The 20,279-nt window shown below is 33.2% G+C and overlaps 1 protein-coding gene across 1 annotated transcript; it reads right to left on the bottom strand.

Annotated features, from left to right (window-relative positions):
* Nucleotides 1-282: 282 nt before the first annotated feature.
* Nucleotides 283-19,106, bottom strand: LOC132750712 (aryl hydrocarbon receptor nuclear translocator homolog). Its single transcript, XM_060740743.1, has 14 exons — nucleotides 19,038-19,106; nucleotides 18,226-18,455; nucleotides 17,380-17,459; nucleotides 16,824-16,916; nucleotides 14,167-14,284; nucleotides 12,353-12,382; nucleotides 9,338-9,532; nucleotides 7,060-7,234; nucleotides 6,670-6,776; nucleotides 6,032-6,182; nucleotides 4,926-5,090; nucleotides 3,511-3,712; nucleotides 2,506-2,590; nucleotides 283-1,981 (listed from the first exon to the last, which is right to left on the bottom strand). Exons 2-14 carry the CDS (start codon nucleotides 18,425-18,427, stop codon nucleotides 1,791-1,793), a joined length of 1,794 nt encoding a protein of 597 aa, XP_060596726.1. The 5' UTR covers nucleotides 18,428-18,455; nucleotides 19,038-19,106; the 3' UTR covers nucleotides 283-1,790.
* Nucleotides 19,107-20,279: the final 1,173 nt, after the last annotated feature.

Below are 20,279 nucleotides of genomic sequence, written 5' to 3'. Positions count from 1 at the left end.
TAATAAAAAACCACTGATTATAAAAGTACAATGCATGACACATAATTAAATAATATAATATATGACACATGTTTCAACATTACAATATATGACAAATATCTTTAACATATGGTATTTTATAAAAAAAATGACAATAACATAGAATGAAAAAAATAAAGAAAACAAAAATAATGAAAAATAAAATCTCCCATGATGTCACATGCTATGACTAATAATTTTAACCATATTACTTTGGTAGTTAAAATTTTCCGAAAATTTTGTGTTTGCCAAGTACCAAAAAAATTTATTGATTCATCATTTGTTTAAGGACAAAAAATATAGGATGCACCCATTTATGTTCCCAGTGTCACATTCAAAAAGCTGGATAAATAAAATAATGGCCTTAAAGAGAAGAAGGTAAACAATATTGAGTCTAAATAATCTTGGACCCGTTGGACGAGTAACAGCATCCAAAAATATATAGACAATACAAATATATCTGGTATCTATGTAAACTTATCTATGTTAGTCAACACAAACAAAGAAACATTAAGTCACAGTCACAGGTGCCTGACGTCTAACAGACACCCCCTACCTTACCCCTATATATAATACACACAAGTTTATTATAGATGTAAGAAAGTATGAAACGGATATTACACGTCAGATTTTTGTGCCTGAACGGGCGAATGGACCCTCAATAAACATAAACTACATACATACATTAGACGTCAGGCACCTGTGGTTAGATTGACAAAAATTGACAAGAAGGAAGGCCATGCTCAGAATAAAAGCATAATTAGAATAAGTGAAACTATTATATAAATAATGATTTTTTTTCAAAACTAAACTACAAGTGATGGTCAAGTCAATCTGCCATTTTCATAAATCATTTTTAAACCACACCCAATTTTGTCTTTGGCAGTTATATACAAAGCCTTTTTACCTAGCAAATCTTTCATCACCTCATCAATAATACAAGTAATATTAAAGGCCCATTCAGCCCCAATAATGCTATCATTTACATTGCTTAAACACTTTATTTTTTTATTGTCCTGAAAAGTACTCATTGGTAATAGGGCTGAACCATCGTTTTCTTCCTCCGATTTTTGGTAATTGGTACAGTTAAAGTAATTAAGTATTTTGTATGGAAGTCAAAAAAACTTCTTTGTTTACATTTTGCTTCCTTTACAACAAATTATTTCTCATTCAGCACTACTTTTTTTCTAGTGATAACCATCTAATATGCTTTAAATCTATTATCAAAACATTATTTAATACATGCTAGCCCCTTTTAAAGAAGAATAAAAATATTCATTTCTGAGGCATAATGTGCCTTTAATTTCTCTTAAATAAATCATGCTATAAAAATTTACAAGATGATGACAATTCTAATAATCAATCAAAAGGAGGGAATAATGTCTATCTCGACAAAAGTAAACAAAAATACATATAGCACATTATATTAACATGTTTACAGTAATAGCCATTGATAATTCTGAAAAATTCAAACATCACGAATAATACCAGATTTACAGTATCTTTAACTGACAGTCAGTATCTTAATTTACAGTCATTTTCTCTCAGTATAAACATATTATTAGACGATTCTCTGACAGAAAACTACTTTGTTTTGACTCAAATTTGAATAAAAGAAAAATCCAGATTTGATGACCCTCGTTCTTATCCTTTTAACATTGGTTTCATAATCTTAAACAATCTGTCTGAAATTTGAATCTTGCCCAGCAAGCCACACCTGGTGGTCAAAAGTTCCTCCAGTAGCAGACGGCACTAAATCAGGTATGCTATAATCAATCTGTGAAAGTATTAAACATGCCAGAAAGGTCACTAAACTCTTGACCTTGTTGATCAAGTATGCGGAACATGTCGCTGAAATTCTCATCTTGCTGGTTCCCTTGCTGATGCTGCTGGGTACCAGCTTGTGGCTGGGAACCATCATTGGCTCCTCCTTGCCAACCCTGTTGCCACATGTTCCCTTGTGCTGTAAAATGGTAAATTAAGGTCAGTTAAAATACTGGGGATGCTACTAAAACTTTAAATCATAATACCATAGCTTTTTAACTAACTGAGGATGTAAAACACCAAACATTTGTAAATATATGTACATGAGAATATTGACACCAGTCAAAAAAAATAAAGGCTTCATATGCAGAAGTGTAAATATCAGTCTGGTTCACTTGATCAAAGTGACCACTCACTCCATCAAAAGTTATAAACCAACCTAGCTAGGTTATCTACCAAATATAAAAGATACCAATAAATAAATAAAGACTGTATCAGTCGACATGTAAAAATCTATCATCTAGTCAATCAAATGTTATAGGACCACACAAGGTATCTTCCTTCCAAATATGAAAATTACCAGTCAATAAACAAAGACTGTATCAGTAAAAGTGTAAAAATCTATTTTAAGCACTGATGACCTATTAAATTGCATATATTTTCTAATATTTGCTAGATTAAAGGAATAATTAATGATAAAGAATTGTTTTAATAATAATGTACCTGGAGAGGAGCTGTTAGGGCTAATTTGACTAAATCCTGGCCCTGCGGCAGCTGCAGCAGACTGTGCACCAAAATCATTACCAGACTGGAATAAAACAGTAACTTTTGTAAACAAAATCATAGTAAAACATTGAACAAGTCTACTTTTTATTCATACAAGGCAAACACAGCTCAAACTGATGCTGTTTTTCTTTTCAAGTGATAATTAAAGGTTGACTTGCAGTGTTGCTGAGTGGTTAATGCATCAGACTACTAATCTAAAGATTGCTGATCGTGTGGGTTCAAACCCTGTCAAGGGCAAGGCGTTGTTTCTGTGAGCAAGAAACTTTACACTCATTGCTTAGTACTGGTTGGTTCCAGGAATGGCATAAGCTTCCAACACAATCGAACGAAAATAAATTGTTATTGCCATAAACAGCTTTTATCATTTACATGCGTATATGGTCACACACACTCAACTATACGATATAGAATAATTACACAGGATGCTACAGCATCCATTAAGAAAACATATTGCATGGCCACATGGCACAGATTGGATGTTAATAAATGATACCCAATAAATTTCAATGTAAATGTTCATTCAGAGATTTTTATACAAATTTTTTCATGACTGAAGCTCTAGTTATGATGGCAGCTTATTGATGTTTCTATATCTAGTTATGTTTTATTGATAAATATTGATTACATTAATTGAGCCGCGTCATGACAAAACCAACATAATGGGTTTGCGACCAGCATGGATCCAGACCAGCCTGCGCATCCACGCAGTCTGATCAGGATCCATGCTGTTCGCTATCAATTTCTCTACTAAGTCTTGTTATAGGGTTTGTAAGCGAACAGCATGGATCCTGATCAGACTGCGCAAACGCACTATGTTGGTTTTGTCGTGACCCGGCTCATATATTAACATTGTACTGATGCTTTAAGCATGCTCATTTGCAGGCAAAATTATTTAGGAAACTTGTAACAGGTTTGTAAAGGTTTAAAAAGTTAAATCTATACCTGGCTCTGTGCAAAATGTCCAGTAGGGGAGCCCCAATTTGCTGAGCTAGCAGGACTCTGCCTTTGATTGAGGCCCTGTTGTGGTAAGTTGGTGGATGAAGGTTGATTGGGGTACTTCATGGGGGACTGGGAACTAAAACCAGCATACATGTTCTGTTGCTGCCGGCCCATTTGTCTGTAAGGATCGGATGAGAACTGTTCCCTGCAGACAATATATCAAGGATATAACAATTAAGGAATGATTAAATATTTTTTACTATTACTGCTCACACTTCAGCAAACCATCTCTTATACACTGGGAGCAGATCACTTGTCAATGATTTTTTCTAAATCTTGTTTTCTTAATACAAGTATATTTGTTAAAGAAAAATAGAATTACCTGCTTTAAACAGGAAAAAACTTTTAAAGTTTATTTTTCTCTGAAAAAATCATTAGGTTATAACATCGCTTGATTTAACACAGGTATATACAAAACTTTACGTATTTTTTTTTTTTGCAGTTTAAAAATCATTCTCACACATTCTTATAATTAACAATGTCAAGTATAACACTGGTCTATAAATCTTTATAAGGCCTAAAAAAAAAAATGTTGTGTTTCCGGTGGCCGGACCGACCCTATTTTTTAGCGCTGACCCAAAGTTTTTTATCGATGTACAAAAAAAAAAATGGCGCCCGTACCAACCGTACCGAAGACGGGTTTTAGTATTGCGAGTCGACAACGATGTCAGGCACATACGATTCTTGTTCCAATTACGTATTAACGCGCACCGGCAAATATGGCGGCACAACAAGCAGCCGAAGTGTCACTGCTGGCGATTTTTTTTGAAACTACAATCATAGTTTGGCAAAACAGGAAATCAAATTAATTGACCACAGCAAAACAGCTCAAAACATTTTTCGGACGTGCATGGTCATGTTAAGAGTGATAATATTAAAATTAAAGCCAGTTGTTCGGTAAGAATAAAAAAAATGAAAACGAAAGTCGAGTCATGCCATTGGTAAAATTTATTTCAAAACATAAGATTGAAGTCTAGGTTTGGTAGTCTAACATTTTTAAGTACTTTTATATGCTATAGAATATAATTTAAAGTCCATATAATCCGTATCTGACATATCTACAATCGTTGATTGACTGAAAAAAAAAAAAAAAAAAATCCGACCAACCAACCCTACTTTTTTGGCCTCGCCACAAGAAACACATCAATTTTTTTTTTAGGCCTAATACTTGATTTTTAAAGTTATTCATTACAAATGTACCTGAAAAATCTTAATTTTCATGTGATATGTTCATGTAGTTACTTAATGCAGAAATCTTGTTTACTTGAAGTACAATGCATTTTATTGTCACTCACTATATGTGACCAATATCTTTACCAAATATTAAGAGTCAAGGTAATTTCAGCATTAAAACTAACCTGAAATCTGGTTTACTTGTTGCACCAACATTCAAGGCATCGTTGCCAGCAACCATTGGCCTTGGTGCTGTAAAATTATTCAGCTGGGGATTGGACTCGGTACTTTGATCCAAGGGTAGACCGCCAGCCCCCGAGGCTGATGCAGGGGCAGCTTGATTGCCAGTTCTGTTAAGAAATAAAACACAAATAATAAAGACTATTTAATTTAAGTATAAACCTCAACTCTTTTGTATCAAGATAATTTAAGAAACTATTTTTTATTTCACTAGTGGAGAAATATTATTTCACCATTTTAATTTCAATTAATTTTGTTTTACTTTTTTTTTAAGTGTATAAAGCTATATATTTAATGCAAACACTATTGTTTGAGTTACATCCAAAATGTTTGTATTAGCGTATGAGCAAATGACACATGCATAAAATCATTGCAAAACAGTTAACACCCTGCTTAAGATATCAGCACACCAAAAAATTATTCCATCAACACACAATATTCATGTTTGTTAAAGGGACATTCTATTTTACAATCAACTCTTTCAAGAATTAAACAAGGGATAATGGAAACAACATAATTTTATTGTTAATAAGTTTTATTCAACTGTTTCATTATACAGCTTTCAGGGCTCTATCTCGCTTTTGGGGTAACAGTACAGTACCTATATGTGTGGAAGGGGGAATTTTCAAATTGTTTACACCTGAAGGGGCTTATTTCAGACTGTTTTTTCTGCACAAACATACTATTGTGACATCACTCATTTTCTTAATCATTCCAGTTTTTTTATTTTTTTGTTTGTTGGCTTTTATGTCGCACCAACACAGAATAGGTCATATGGCATTTTTCCATGCATTATTTCTGGCACAAATGGGCACCTGAGTAGAACCACTGACTTTCCATCACCTAGCTTGATAGGTTCCTGTACATGACAGAATCCAAAGTCCCTGTCAGAATTAAAACAGCAGTGAGGGGCAAGTGGTTTGAACTCAGTGACCTTAACCACTAGGCCACAGACGCCCCTCAATGCTTGGATTCGAAATGAGGCCCCAGCCTACTTTATACCCTTTAAATGCATGAGTTTGAAAAAAATTAACACCAATATTTGACTTACTTGGCTGCCGTGTTGGTACACACTATGTATTCTACTTCCTCAGTATATGGGTTCTGGAAACTAAAACTTGTAGTACGTAGCCACACCCACTCCCTGTTAGACGCCCGGAAACGATACATCATTGACATTGCTTGCCCTTTAAGTTTCAGCACTGGTAATGTATAAAAATTTAATACATAAATTCATTTTATATTTCTCATTTTCTCTTTACTTTCATTAATTTCATAGAATTTCAATCTAATCATTGTAAAAAAAGGGCATAAATTGTTCCAATTCTAATCAAGGCATAAATACTGGTTTTAATATAATTCATAATTCTGTCAAAATCCACGTTAGAGTTATCAGCCTGATTCAGTGACCTCCTATTATGCTCTCTAAATAGTGTTAGAAGTAACAACCAATTCCCTTCGGTAGTTTTGGAAGTACCAACTTGCCCGCAAAAAAACTTAGCTTTAGTGTGTTAGCAACACTGACATGGGTACAATAGCTCTCCTAATTCTTTGAATTTTCAAGCTAATAAAAGGTTGTATAGTCAAGATGAAAGTTGGTCTGGCTATATATTCAAGGCTAAGGCCCATAAATACCATCACTAGGGTTCAAAGAAAAACTTACACACAATACTAAATATAGTTACTTACCTTGATCAAATGTATCTTTCATATGAGCTTGGTCCTCAGGGTGGTAAAAATCATACACTGTCTTGTTTAACAGATCTTGAGGTTGGTATCCAAGCAACCCAGACACCCTGTGAATTATAGAAAAAGTTGTATTCAATTTTAGTTATTTTACTAATAGATCCGTAAGAGTTGCTCCCCATTTTTTAAAATTTATTTCTCATTTCTAGTGCATTTGATACAGAAAGTTAAAACTGCATTTGATACAGAAAGAAAAGAAGAATGTTGAACAAACGTTTTCTTTGAAATTGAAATAATTTTGACAGTGTTACATCAGCATACATTTTCGTCATTCCTAAAAATAAAAGATAATATATTTTCTCATTACTATATAATTATTAATTCTTAACTAACCTTTGGTCAACAAAAGTTATCTTTCCATCAACAGTAATTCTAGAAATAAATTCATTTGTGGCATTTCCGAGTATATCAGAGCAGTTCGGAGCACTGGTCACCTGCAATCGTCCAATGGCAACAAGACAACAGTGACTGGATCCATGCTCTTCATCCCCTCTATCCATCTGTACACCTGTAGCCAGGAACCAAAAAACATTTATATACCATGGACATAAATTAAAAGGTAAAATTTCCCTCTATAAATTTAACTTTCAAGATTTATTCATATGTTACCTTTTAATATATACTTTATACAACTTTTTAAGGCGTATGCTACAGTTACATATATAGATGCTGGTATAAGCTTTATGTGATGCTGCTACAAGCTTAATGAAAACTGTATAGTAGAAGCAAAATTTAAAATTCAAGGGCAGATAACTCAAAAACTAGCCTGTGAGCCAGTGACCCTGCCCCCAACCCACCCAATAATTTTTCGCTCACTTTGTTTTTGTTTTCACATTCTAAAATGATGCATTTTGAAAATTTTAATATATTCAATTATACATTTTACATTATTCCTACATGTCTACTATATGTAAATAGCATACGCCAATAAATGAAAGTGAAACAAATACAGTGTACCGAAACTAGAATTTTCAAAACAACTCACTATTTCTTCTGAGAGCTTAAACGATAAAAAAATACCTATTTTACTACACTTGCATTAGGTTTAAGTCAATTTATAAACAAATAAATAGTGGTGTTTTCTTATTATCTCACATACCTATTAAATCCACAGTGTGACAGGTACAAATGTAACTATGGTAATTAAATTAAATCATCTTTTAATTGAAAATTTTTTGAAAAAGAAACAAATTGGACGTGCCTAACTAATTTGGTAAGTTCTTATTATTTCTACCTGTTTTTTGACCTTTTTACACTCAGATGGTCAAAATTTCACTTTAAAGATAAACAAGATAAAAATAATCAGTACATAGAGGATATTAAAGATTATTCTATAAATTCAAGATTTTCATGAGTGGCAGTAGTCACAAGTGAAATATGATAAATTTCATACGCCAAATATAAAAATATTTCAATTAATTGTAATCGCAACTGGGGTCTCAAAATAAGCTTGCTATACACCAAGTTTGATAACAATATTTCATTCCTAACTCTAGTTATTGTCCGGAAACCATTTTTCTATTTTTAGTAACTCTGTTAACGGTGACCTTGACCCTAGGGGGTCCAAATGCAATACCAACCCAGGTCATCATATAAGCTTCCTTTACACCAAATTAGATTACAATATCTCATTCCTAACTCTAGTTATTGTCCGAAAACCATTTTTCTATTTTTCCTTACAGTGACCTTGACCTTGACCCCAGGGGCCCAAATGCAATACCAACCCAGGTTTTCATGTAAGCTTGATATACGCCAAGTTTGATAACAATATCTCATTTCTAACTCTAGTTATTGTCTGGAAACCATTTTTCTATTTTTAGTAACAGTGACCTTGACCTTGACCCTAGAGGGTCCAAATGCAATACCAACCCAGGTCTTCATATAAGCTTGCTATACACCAAGTTTGATTACAGTACCTCATTCCTAAGTCAAGTTATTGTCCGGAAACCATTTTTATATTTTTAGTAATGGTGACCTTGACCTTGACCCCAGGGGGCCCAAATGCAAAACCAACCCAGGTCTTCATATAAGCTAGCTATACACCAAGTTTGATAACAATATCTCATTCCTAACTCTAGTTATTGTCCGGAAACCATTTTTCTATTTTTAGTAACGGTGACCTTGACCTTGACCCCAGGGGTTCCAAATGCAATACCAACCGGAGTTTCCACATAAGGTTGCTATATACCAAGTTTGATTACAATACCTCATTCCAAACTCTAGTTATCGTCCGGAAACCATGATGTGGACCGACCGACGGACCGACCGACCAACCGACCGACAAGCTGACTCCTATATACCCCCCCTAAACTTCGTTTGTGGGGGTATAATAAGTACTGTATTTTTAGCAAAAACTTGAATTTCTGTATATTATATACATTTTTGTCTTTTTTGAGATTGAAATTTAAAAGAATTTCCCTTAAATTATGTGTATTGGCTGAATGTAGAAAAAAATAGTCCGGCAAGACATCAGGGAAAATACAGAAAATACGTTTCACTGCAGTGAAAAATAATTTTTTACAATGAAAATAGGGAAAATAAAAATACACGTTTTATTTCTCAATTTTTCATTTATAAGTATATATGATCAAATATTTAATATAATATTCACCTGAGGGTGGCCAATTTTTTATATATCCTGTAACATGGACCACAGCGTAATGGTTACCATCAGTTGAAGGACCGAGTGTGTTCCGCTGCCGTACACGCAGAGAATGGTTGGCAGTCATTGGGTCAACCTGCAGATTACCCATCTTCATACGACAGATAAATCCACGCCTTGAACCCATACACAACCTCATAGATGCTACAAAAACCATAAATAACATGTTTTAAAGGGAGACAATCAACCTTAAATTACAAGAGTTACAGTTATTGCTTTATGCCGTGTTTTATGAAAATCTAATTTTCTGCCCTTTGATAAATGCAGCATAAAAATACATGTACAGTAAATGTTCACAACTACTTTGACAAGTATATATTCATCAATTTTTTTTTAAAGATTATTAATTATCATTTTTTCAGTCTGCGTTCGAACAATCATTTTTCAATAACGGGAAAAATATGTACAAATGAAGTAATAATTTTTTTTTCATTCTACAATTTCACCCAACCCAGTAATCATGTCATGCTACACTACTGGTCTAATCAGGGGACTTAACTGCAGCTTGACAATTTATATTTTCAAAAGAAAAGTATTTTGTACGCCTTAGAAACAATCATAAAACAAGCATTTTATTTCTTTTTCCCATTAAATGCACAAATTTGTTGAATCTTTTTTTTTTAATTTCTATGAAACAGCATAAACTGATGACTTTATAAATATTTTTAAAAAGATTTTCTTTCATTCTTATAAAGTATCAAAATAACAATGCTGCCGCAGTGTCACTTCATTAGCACTTAACGTATTCACTGTATTGTTGAAAATATTTGAACATTCCCATTTCCCAGAGAGAGTAATGATCAATACTCACTTAATACAAACAAATACACTCAAGACCATGAATATACTCAAGACCATATGGCGAACAAACATGTAAAAATCAGAAATTTTCTGCATTACTCAAGAAGTGCTTTATTAATGTAAAATTTAAATTGACAATGTTACTTGAGTAAAGTCCAAAACAATAACAGAATTTAGTAAAAAGTATATTAATGATTTGTGGTAATTTTGGTTGCTTGTTCAGGTTTTATCTGTATTTCTGTAATAATCTGATAGTGGTTCTATCATTTACTTCCCTCATACATAAATCAGTCCTACACGGACAAGAGCTGTCCGAAAGACAGCTAACTTGACTATTCTCAGTGTTTGATAGTAGAAAAAGGGGCAAAACTTTATAAACAAGAGGGCCACGATGGCCCTGAGGTCGCTCACCTGTATATAGGCCTACCCCAACCCCCCACCCCACAATTTTAACCCAAGGGCTTTTATTTGCACAAACTTGGTAGACACCCATAAGAAGATGTTTCATGCTAAACATCTAAGCTCTAGCTCATTGGGCTTTTTAAAAGAAGATTTTTTTAAAGTTTTTACTATACACATATAGGTAAAAACAATGACACCCCTGGGGCCGGGCCAGTTTTGACCCCAGGGCTTTTATTTGAACAAACTTTGTAGACACTTACTAGAAGATGTTTCATGCTTAATATCTAAACTCTAGCTATTTGGGTTTTTTCAAAGAAGATTTTAAGTTTTTGCTATACACATATAAAGAAAATCAATGACCCCCGGGGCGGGGCCAATTTTGACCCCAGGTCTTTTATTTGAACAAACTTTGTAGACACTCACTAAAAGATGTTTCATGCTTAATATCTTAACTCTAGCTATTTGGGTTTTTTCAAAGAAGATTTTTTAAGTTTTTGCTATACACATATAAGGAAAATCAATGACCCCCGGGGCGGTGCCAATTTTGACCCCAGGGCTTTTATTTGAACAAACTTGGTAGACACCTATTAGAACATGTTTGATGCTAAATATCTTAGCCATAGCTCTTTGAGTTCTTTAAAAGAAGATTTTTTAAGTTTTTACTATATGCATATAGGGAAAATCAATGACCCCCTGGGGCGGGGCCAATTTTGACCCCAGGGCTTTTATTTGAACAAACTTGGTAGACACTTATTAGAACATGTTTCATGCTAAATATCTTAGCTCTAACTCTTTGGGTTCTTTAAAAGAAGATTTTTTAAGTTTTTACTTTATGCATATAGGGAAAATCAATGACCCCCGGGGCGGGGCCAATTTCGACCCCAGGGCTTTTATTTGAACAAACTTGGTAGACACCCATTAGAACATGTTTCATGCGAAATATCTTAGCTCTAGCTCTTTGGGTTCTTTAAAAGAAGATTTTTAAGTTTTTAATATATGCATATAGGGAAAATCAATGACCCCCCCAGGGCGGGGCCAATTTTGACCCAAGGGCTTTTATTTGAACAAACTTAATAGACACTCACTAGAAGGTGTTTCATGCCAAATATCTAAGCACTAGCTCTTATGGTTTTTTAAAAGAAGATATTTTAAGTTTTTTCTTTCGGTTGCCATGGCAACCAGAGTTCTGCATGGAATTAAATTCTTTGAACAATTTTTAAAGGTGACCACCAAAGGAACATTCCTGTGAAGTTTAGATGAAACTGGCTTAGTGGTTTATGAGGAGATGTCATTTAAAGTAAAAGTTTACGGACGGACGACGGACGGACAGACGCCGGACGAAAAGCGATCACAAAAGCTCACCCTGTCACTTTGTGACAGGTGTGCTAAAAAGGTTATAATTGTGCCAATCATGTAAGGTACTCTATAAGAAGGTCACTTAGAGTTATGGGATCTGTGCCAATCATGTAAGATAATCACAGAGAAAAACGTGTGGAGCTTCAACCAATTCCCTTCAGTAGTTTTGGAGATATCAACTTGCATGCAAAAACTCTACCCAAAGTGTGATGCCAACACTGACAAAGTTGCCAACACTAATGCTGGGGTGAGTACAATAGCTCTCCCTATTCTTCTAACAGTCAAGCTAAAAATACTGGTGATTCTATTAGCAGAGCTTTTAATTAACTTGTAAACATGTATCTTCCTGGAGCTTGCAACTTGGTCACGAACATTTTTAAGAAGACAAACAAGCCTGCTACTTACATTGATGACCTTCTTTCTTTACTGTACCAGCTGAAAAATACAAGAATAACAAGAAAAGTTATAACATAATCCATAAGCAAATAAACAGGGTTAGATTATAGAAAAGCAAAATTTATAAATCAATCTTATTATTAGGAATTAATGTGCATAGTTAAAAAGTCCCCCTTGCTTAGCTCATTAGTGGGGCACTGGAATTGGTAATAAAGGGGTCCCTGGTTCAATCCTCTGGCGAGGCACAATTTCTCTGTTACCATTGATCTCAAGACATTGAAACTAATGGTCATTGGTCTCTATCCACTGATTCAGAAATCATGAGGGATTAGTAATAAATGTAGGTCACTTGCTAAGAAATTTGTTATCAGATGGGCAAACCTTGATATTTTTTTATACTCATAAGTGCTGATGTGATGGGATATGGTTTAATATTTCAATTTTTTTTTATTCATGTCATTCCTGAAGAAATCTCTTAAACAGATCAAATTTTAGAGACAGATATTATATCAAAATCAATATACAAAAGGACTGTAAGTTAAACATTTCTACATGTATATGAAAGGAGCGGTTTTCTTCTTTATCTATATGGGAAATGACCTATGAACCTATAAAATTTTTCAATCTTATAATTTTTAACTTAAAACCTATTCAATTGCTCTTTTTGTATACTTGTTTAACAGTATACTTTCAAAATATTTTCTTAAAAGAAGCAAAACTCTTGAACTGCAAGTTCTTATCCCATTATCAACACTCATACAATCACCCCAAAAAGAAATACATGTTTCACAGATACCATAAGGTATGCCCCCGATATCAGGGGAGTGCCCAAGATAATGTTGCAAAAACTTCTGGCCCAACCCCTTTTGTATAATGTGTAATAATGTTGATGTAAAAGAATTAATGTATATTTATACACAATAAAATATTAACAAGTAAATCAAGGGAAGGAGAGAATACACATCAAACATCAGGATGGTTTGTAACTGGTTTATTCTAGGATCTACTGGTTTCGGTCTTTCAAGACCTTCATCAGGATCAGAATAAAATATTATTTAACTGAATTTGTCCCCCGACAATTAAAATATTAATACTGATTTTACAGTAACTGACATTTAAGATAAAATCGCTATTTTTAGCAAATAAACCACTTAACAAGTGGAATGATACATGCAATTTCCTTTTTACGTATTACGAAATATAAGTGGGGCAATTATAACAAGTAGATAATACAAAGTTGCATACACCGTTCAACTTCAGTCAACATTGCATCATTTTATAAAATGTTCAAATTTGTAACACTTAATGAAGTATGGATCATAATTCATGGGAAGTTTTAGTGACATTAACTTTCATCAGACTTCTAATAATGATTCCAGCATCCAGGATTGAATTTTATGAAAAACACAACCCATTTCTGTTAAAGGGACTCGCCCAAGGTTTTTTGACATGAAGGGACTATATAAATATTTTCGGGACTTTTGTAACATTTGTCTAACATGTCTTATAAAAGCTCTTTTTAGAGGTCAAAATTTTGTTCCAGTAGCAACAGTGTAAGCAGATCATATTTTGCACACAACAATTAAGTCACATCAAGTCTAATAATCATCGTCTTCCAAATGCATCAGAAGTTATTTGAGTCAAAGTTTACAATAACAGAAAAATATCTGTATCCTGACATTAGTAATTATTCTTTTAGGCAAAAGTCTGCCAGCATAAGACCAAGATACTGTTACAATATTGAGTTTAACCTTATCAAAAGATGCAAAATTCCAACTAACATCAAATTTTAAGATAGTGTATCAAATACATTTTGTACTTACTTTTGAGATCTAGGATACGTCCTGTGTTTTGAGATTCTGTGGTGGACAACTGTTCTCTAACTTTCTCCACATCATCAGGATGTATCAAATCAGACATACAATTTCCGAACCAGTCACCCTGTAATATAGATTCAGACATACAATTACCAAGCCAGAATCAGACAAACAATTACTCAACCATAATCAGATATACAATACCTGACCAGAATCAGACATACAGTACCTGACCAGAATCAGACATACAGTACCCACCCATAATCAGACATACAATACCTGACCAGAATCAGACATACAGTACCTGACCAGAATCAGACATACAGTACCCACCCATAATCAGACATACAATACCTAACCAGAATCAGACATACAGTACCTGACCAGAATCAGACATACAGTACCCACCCATAATCAGACATATAATACCTGACCAGAATCAGACATACAGTACCCACCATAATCAGACATACAATACCTGACCAGAATCAGACATACAGTACCTGACCAGAATCAGACATACAGTACCCACCCATAATCAGACATACAATACCTGACCAGAATCAGACATACAGTACCTGACCAGAATCAGACATACAGTACCCACCCATAATCAGACATACAATACCTGACCAGAATCAGACATACAGTACCTGACCAGAATCAGACATACAGTACCCACCCATAATCAGACATATAATACCTGACCAGAATCAGACATACAGTACCCACCCATAATCAGACATACAATACCTGACCAGAATCAGACATACAGTACCCGACCAGAATCAGACATACAATAACCAACCAGAATCAGACATACAATTACCCAACCAGAATCAGACATACAATACCCGACCAAAATCAGACATACAAATACTCAACCAGAATCAGACATACAACTGCCTAACCAGAATCAGACTTACAACTTCCCAACCAGAATCAGACATACAAATCCCAAACTAGTCACCCTGTAATATGGAATCAGACATAGATAGAGTAACCAAACTAGTCACCCATAAATATGAAACAAAATCAGTCATCCTAAACGTACAATAATCAAACCAGTTGTTGCCCTGTGTAACAGAATCAGACTTAAACCTGTCACTATGTACTATTGAATCAGACATAAAATTCCCAAATCAGTCAGTAAGTCACCCTGTATTACAGAATCAAACTTTATAAAACCAGTCACTATGTATTATTGAATCAGACATAAAATTACCAAACCAGTCACCCTGTGATATGGAATCAGTCATAGAATAACCAAATCAGTCACCCTGTATTGCAAAATAAACCATTCAATTATCAAACCATTCTCCTAGTTTTACTAAAATAAGACAAATAAAAGTTTTTTTTTGGTTTAAAATTTAAAGGGAAAAAAATCCTTTTTCAAAAAAATTTTTTGGGAAGCTTTCAAGATGAAATACAACACCCAATGTTTAAATGAAAACACTCTTCAATAACAGACCAAAAAAAACAGAATAGATTTTTAAATCATCCCAAAATGTTGAAAATAGTAAATTTTAAAAATTCAATATCAATGCTGTCATAGCAACAACCATTCTTTAAACAAGAAAAATCTTCTCAAATTTCTAAAGCCAATATAAATACACTAGAGGTATCTTTATAATTATGTGAAAAGGAAATAATATAGCAATAAAAAAATATAAAGACTTGATTGAATACAAAATCTTTTGTAAAATTTTTTTTTGCTTAAGGCGACAAATTGCAAGATATGATTTACTGATCTACATTCTTTTAAGAATTGAATCTCAATCGCCATTGAACAAGATAAATGTATTAAAATTGTGACTTTATTAAAGATGAACAAAAGCAATATAATTAAACACTCTGACCACGATTGTCTTTTTCAAATAAGCATCAATGAAACTAGTTCAGGAAAACCTTGTAAAGGAAAATGTGATATATAAATCAAGCCTCTGGCTATGAATTTAATACGGAAAAAGATTTTTTCATAACCAAGTTTCATGTTCATATAAATTGTAAGCGAATGTCATATATGTCACGATTTATACATAAGCAACAATATTAGATCATATTTATAAAATAACAGCCGCCAAAAGTGATTGTTTAGCAGTTCAGCATACACTTGAAAACATTATTTTCATAAAATAAAGGCACTGGTTTGTATATATTAAGAACATATCAAAAATCAGCGCATATTTTCTTAACCAAAAATTTGAAATTCCAAATGTAAATCCTTCTCTTAAGTGAATTTTGTTCTTGAATAAGTATATACCTTTTTATTACTGTCAGATTTAATGCTAAAATTAAGCACATAAAATCTTAATATATTTGCTCTCTTGAAGATATGTTTGTAATAGTTTCCATAAATGATTACACTAGCCTCTGTTATACACAATTTATTTTAGTTCAACTGTGTAGGGAGCTCTATACTTATAGACACACTCCGGAATCAGTTCCTGGAACTGGCCTATACTGTGCAATATGTGTAAAGTTTTTTTTTCCCCAAAGAAACAATTGCATGCCCCTGATCGGGTTTTGAACCTACACTGCTAGCGATCATTAGATTACTAGTCTAACACATTACACACAATGCACTGCCTATGTAGCTTGATAAGCAAGAATTTGATTATAATATATCAAACAATAATTCTAGGTACGTTCAATTTACTTACCTGTGACTGGTGTAAAACCGGAACAATGGAATCCGAGACATATATAATTCGGCCAGAGTCACACTGAACAACAAATAGAAAACCATCCGCTGCCTGCAATACAAAATAAATACATAACAGTATCACAGTATTTTGTATAAATTTTTTGTACATTTCAAAAATAAAGAAAAAAAAAATTTACATTCAATTTTTGTTTTCTTACAATAAAACCACTTAAATAAACAATGAAAACATTCAAATTCAATGCAGGGGCAGGTCCATTAAGCAAGATATTGGTTTAAATTAATAAACATGAGTTCAGTCATGGCATTCAAAGAGACCAACTTTTGATTCTTAAATCTTTAAAACTATTAAAAATTCTGAGTTGGGTTACTGCAAACAAACATTTTTTTAAGGATAGTCTAATGATGATGAATGAATTAAAGAGTTAAAGAAATTAAACAATTATAATTACTAAAAGGTGATGAGCAGATAAGGAAATATCTACTGAATTGGAGCTTAGACATATCTGACTGAATTGGTCATTGGATCTTAAGACATATCTGTGAGAACTTACCTCAAGGATAAGGTGTTTCAGTTCCTGGTCTGTGAGAAATGATGGTTTATACGACCCATCTGTACTTGTGTTACCTGTACCTACAAATCAAAAATGATACAGTAAAACTGCTGTAGAGCAAAACCCTTTGGGAGACAAAGATTTTTGGTTGTTGCAGAGAGGCTGTTGCTTTAGAAAAATAAAATATACTGTGAATTGTTACTTTTGGAAGAAATGATACTGTTGTAGCAAAGAGGTAATTGCTCTTCAGAAAGCGGTGATTTTGCACAGGTTGCGCTGTAAGTAAAAATTTCAATTAAAAGAACCCATCCCACAAAATTAATGATCAACTTCAAATCCAGCTTTGTAGAATGCATACAAATTATGTCCAAAAGTGATGAAAATTGGTAAAGTGGAAAAAGAAGGAAAAACCGTAATTGTCATTTTTACACCCAAAAATCTTAATTTTCCTCTTAAAATATTTAAAGGAACTCAACCGAAGTCCAAAAGCCTAAAAAACATCAAATATGCATTTCTTACATAGATTACCCTTGATACTTGAAACTGAAAATATGCAAAAGATAATTCAGAAATACACTAAAAAATAAATTGAAAATCATAGTTTTCAGCTATTCATAGCCCACTTTGAGAACTTTTAAAAATAATTATTCCGAAAAAACAGTGAGAATGATTGATCTGAAATTCTGCACACACCTTATTGGCTTATACCTTTATCAAATGGAAAATTTATCTCGAAAAAAAAACATTCCAATCCAGTCATGTCAAAAAGTACCTTAGTGGAGTCCCTTTAAAATATCCACAATATACAGCTTAAAATTTTTTTTCACAAAGAATTGAGTTTCATACCTCGGAGTGATTTCATATGTGATACTGCCATACGAAGTATAGTAAGTTTATCAGGCTTTCTGGCCAGTGTTGAACAGGTTGGTACCATGTCACACAGTTCATTGATATATGATGTCATCTTATTTCTTCTCCGTCTCTCGATTTCACAGTGACTCTCGCGCGCAAATTTTTCCTTGTCTGCCTGATCGCTGCTCGCATACATCCCTGGCTGACTATCTTCATCATCAGAACTAATAAATATAAAGACAATGTTATAATATGACCATTGTTGTGACAAAACAACCCTTTATATCACTTACTTTTTTAAATTGACATATTCAATTCTTAATGAAATTCAATTTTAAAGCTCTTGAAATAAATAAAAAAAACTTTTGAAATGTGCGTATTGTTACCTTTTCATATTCATCTTTAACAATTTAAGGGTAATTCGCTTTTTTATTTTTAAACATCAATGACAACGTTTACAATGTTAAATTCTTCTGAATTTTTTCAGATAATTTTCTAATGCTGGCACTCATATCATAAAAACATAGGAAAATTATAGTGTAAGTGACATTATGCTCATCTTTTCAATTTCAAGTTGACTTGAATTGGCTAAACAATTTAAAAGATTGACTGTAATAATGGTGATTGACCAACTGGTGGTATTTGAAAATGTTCAGGAAAAATTATAAATCTGCTTGAATTAAATATAAAGACTTCCACACTCTTTTTATACAATGAAAGTTACAGGTTAATACCGATGGATATTTACATAAAATATATACATGTACAGATGTAGAAAAAACCAAGATAAATATATGAAAACTTACTCTCTGCTACTAGATCCACCTTTCCTCTTCTTGTTACTCTTCACACTGTCTGGGGTACCTGAAAAATAAAACCACAAAAACCTTAAACATACAAAACAATACAGCCAAAACTAAAAAGGTGTCCATAGGACACAGTCACGCTTCTGCCCCACTCCATTTCTCTGTCACAGTGGATTGGGACCTCTCAAAATATGACCTAAAAGCCATTTTGTGAAGTAACAAGCAAATATCTTTATAAGTTGACAAAATAAGATGTTGTACAAGAAGTTGCACCACATCGAATCTTACATGCAAACACTGATGATGGCATCCAGAATAGCTCCAATATTCTTCAAAAAGTAAAGCTAAAAAACACTTTTCATGAAACAGCCACTCCTGCACTTCCAACAAAAACTGGTTTCAGCAGAGCTCTCCAGCTCTGTTTTGGGAGAACAGTACCTGTACCGATAGGGAGAGGGGAAATGGAGCCGACACTAAAATTCAAGGATTGAGATGAGAACCCTGTAAAGAGACAATTTTGATTATAGTTATCAACTGACTTTTTTTCTTTCAAGCAAAGTGGTTACAGCTTAGGTAATTATCTGGAAATTCCATTTCAATCCTCATTGCATCTATATTGTATTAAAACTTTAGAGGTTCTGTACAATTTCTCTGTTAAATGATACATTAATCCTTTAAATGCAAAATATCTTAAATGAACTTGTCCATCAAAACCATCATTTTCAGGGAATCTTTTTAAAATATATACTGACTGAAAAGCTATTATTAGCTGTACAAAATTTTATGTACTGCCTAATTTTGGTCTGCACTAGTCACATGGGTAGATTTAGTTGCCAATAGCAGGGTAAAAAGTAATTATTATAAGCTGGTTCTATATTAATATTTCATAAACTATAACTAGTACATGTATATCAGATGTGGAAAGGAATTTGCACAGTATGTTTAATAATAGAAACATTAGGACAACAAAATAAATCCTTTAATTCCAAAACAGATCGGACTTAAAAATAACCCATCAAATTCCCTCAATTTAATCAATATTCAAATTTTGACAATGAAGGAAAGTTAAAAAGGCACTGTTTAAGAAATTAAATTATCTCAAGTCTAACATTGCGTAATGTAGTTTTAAAAAAAAAAAATGTTTTCTACATCACTTCAAAATGCCTTTTTTGTATTAATTTGATAACATATTCCCTAAAACTTTAAATGGATTGTTCCGAATTCAATTAGCTTGCCAAATCC

The sequence above is a fragment of the Ruditapes philippinarum genome, unplaced genomic scaffold (assembly GCF_026571515.1).
Source record: "Ruditapes philippinarum isolate M1 unplaced genomic scaffold, ASM2657151v2 ctg1476_1_1_1_1, whole genome shotgun sequence".
NCBI classification, from domain to species: Eukaryota; Metazoa; Mollusca; class Bivalvia; order Venerida; family Veneridae; genus Ruditapes; species Ruditapes philippinarum.
Note: the sequence above shows the minus strand (reverse complement) of the source record. Positions and strands in the feature narration are given on the sequence as shown.

Coding starts and splice junctions, on each gene's coding strand:
- LOC132750712 (XM_060740743.1), bottom strand. CDS start 18,427: ATGTATGCGAGCAGCGATCAGGCAGACAAGGAAAAATTTGCGCGCGAG. Junction 16,917..17,379: donor TGAAACACCTTATCCTTGAG/GTAAGTTCTCAC, acceptor TTTGTATTGCAG/GCAGCGGATGGTTTTCTATT. Junction 6,183..6,669: donor GAAAGATACATTTGATCAAG/GTAAGTAACTAT, acceptor ATACATTACCAG/TGCTGAAACTTAAAGGGCAA.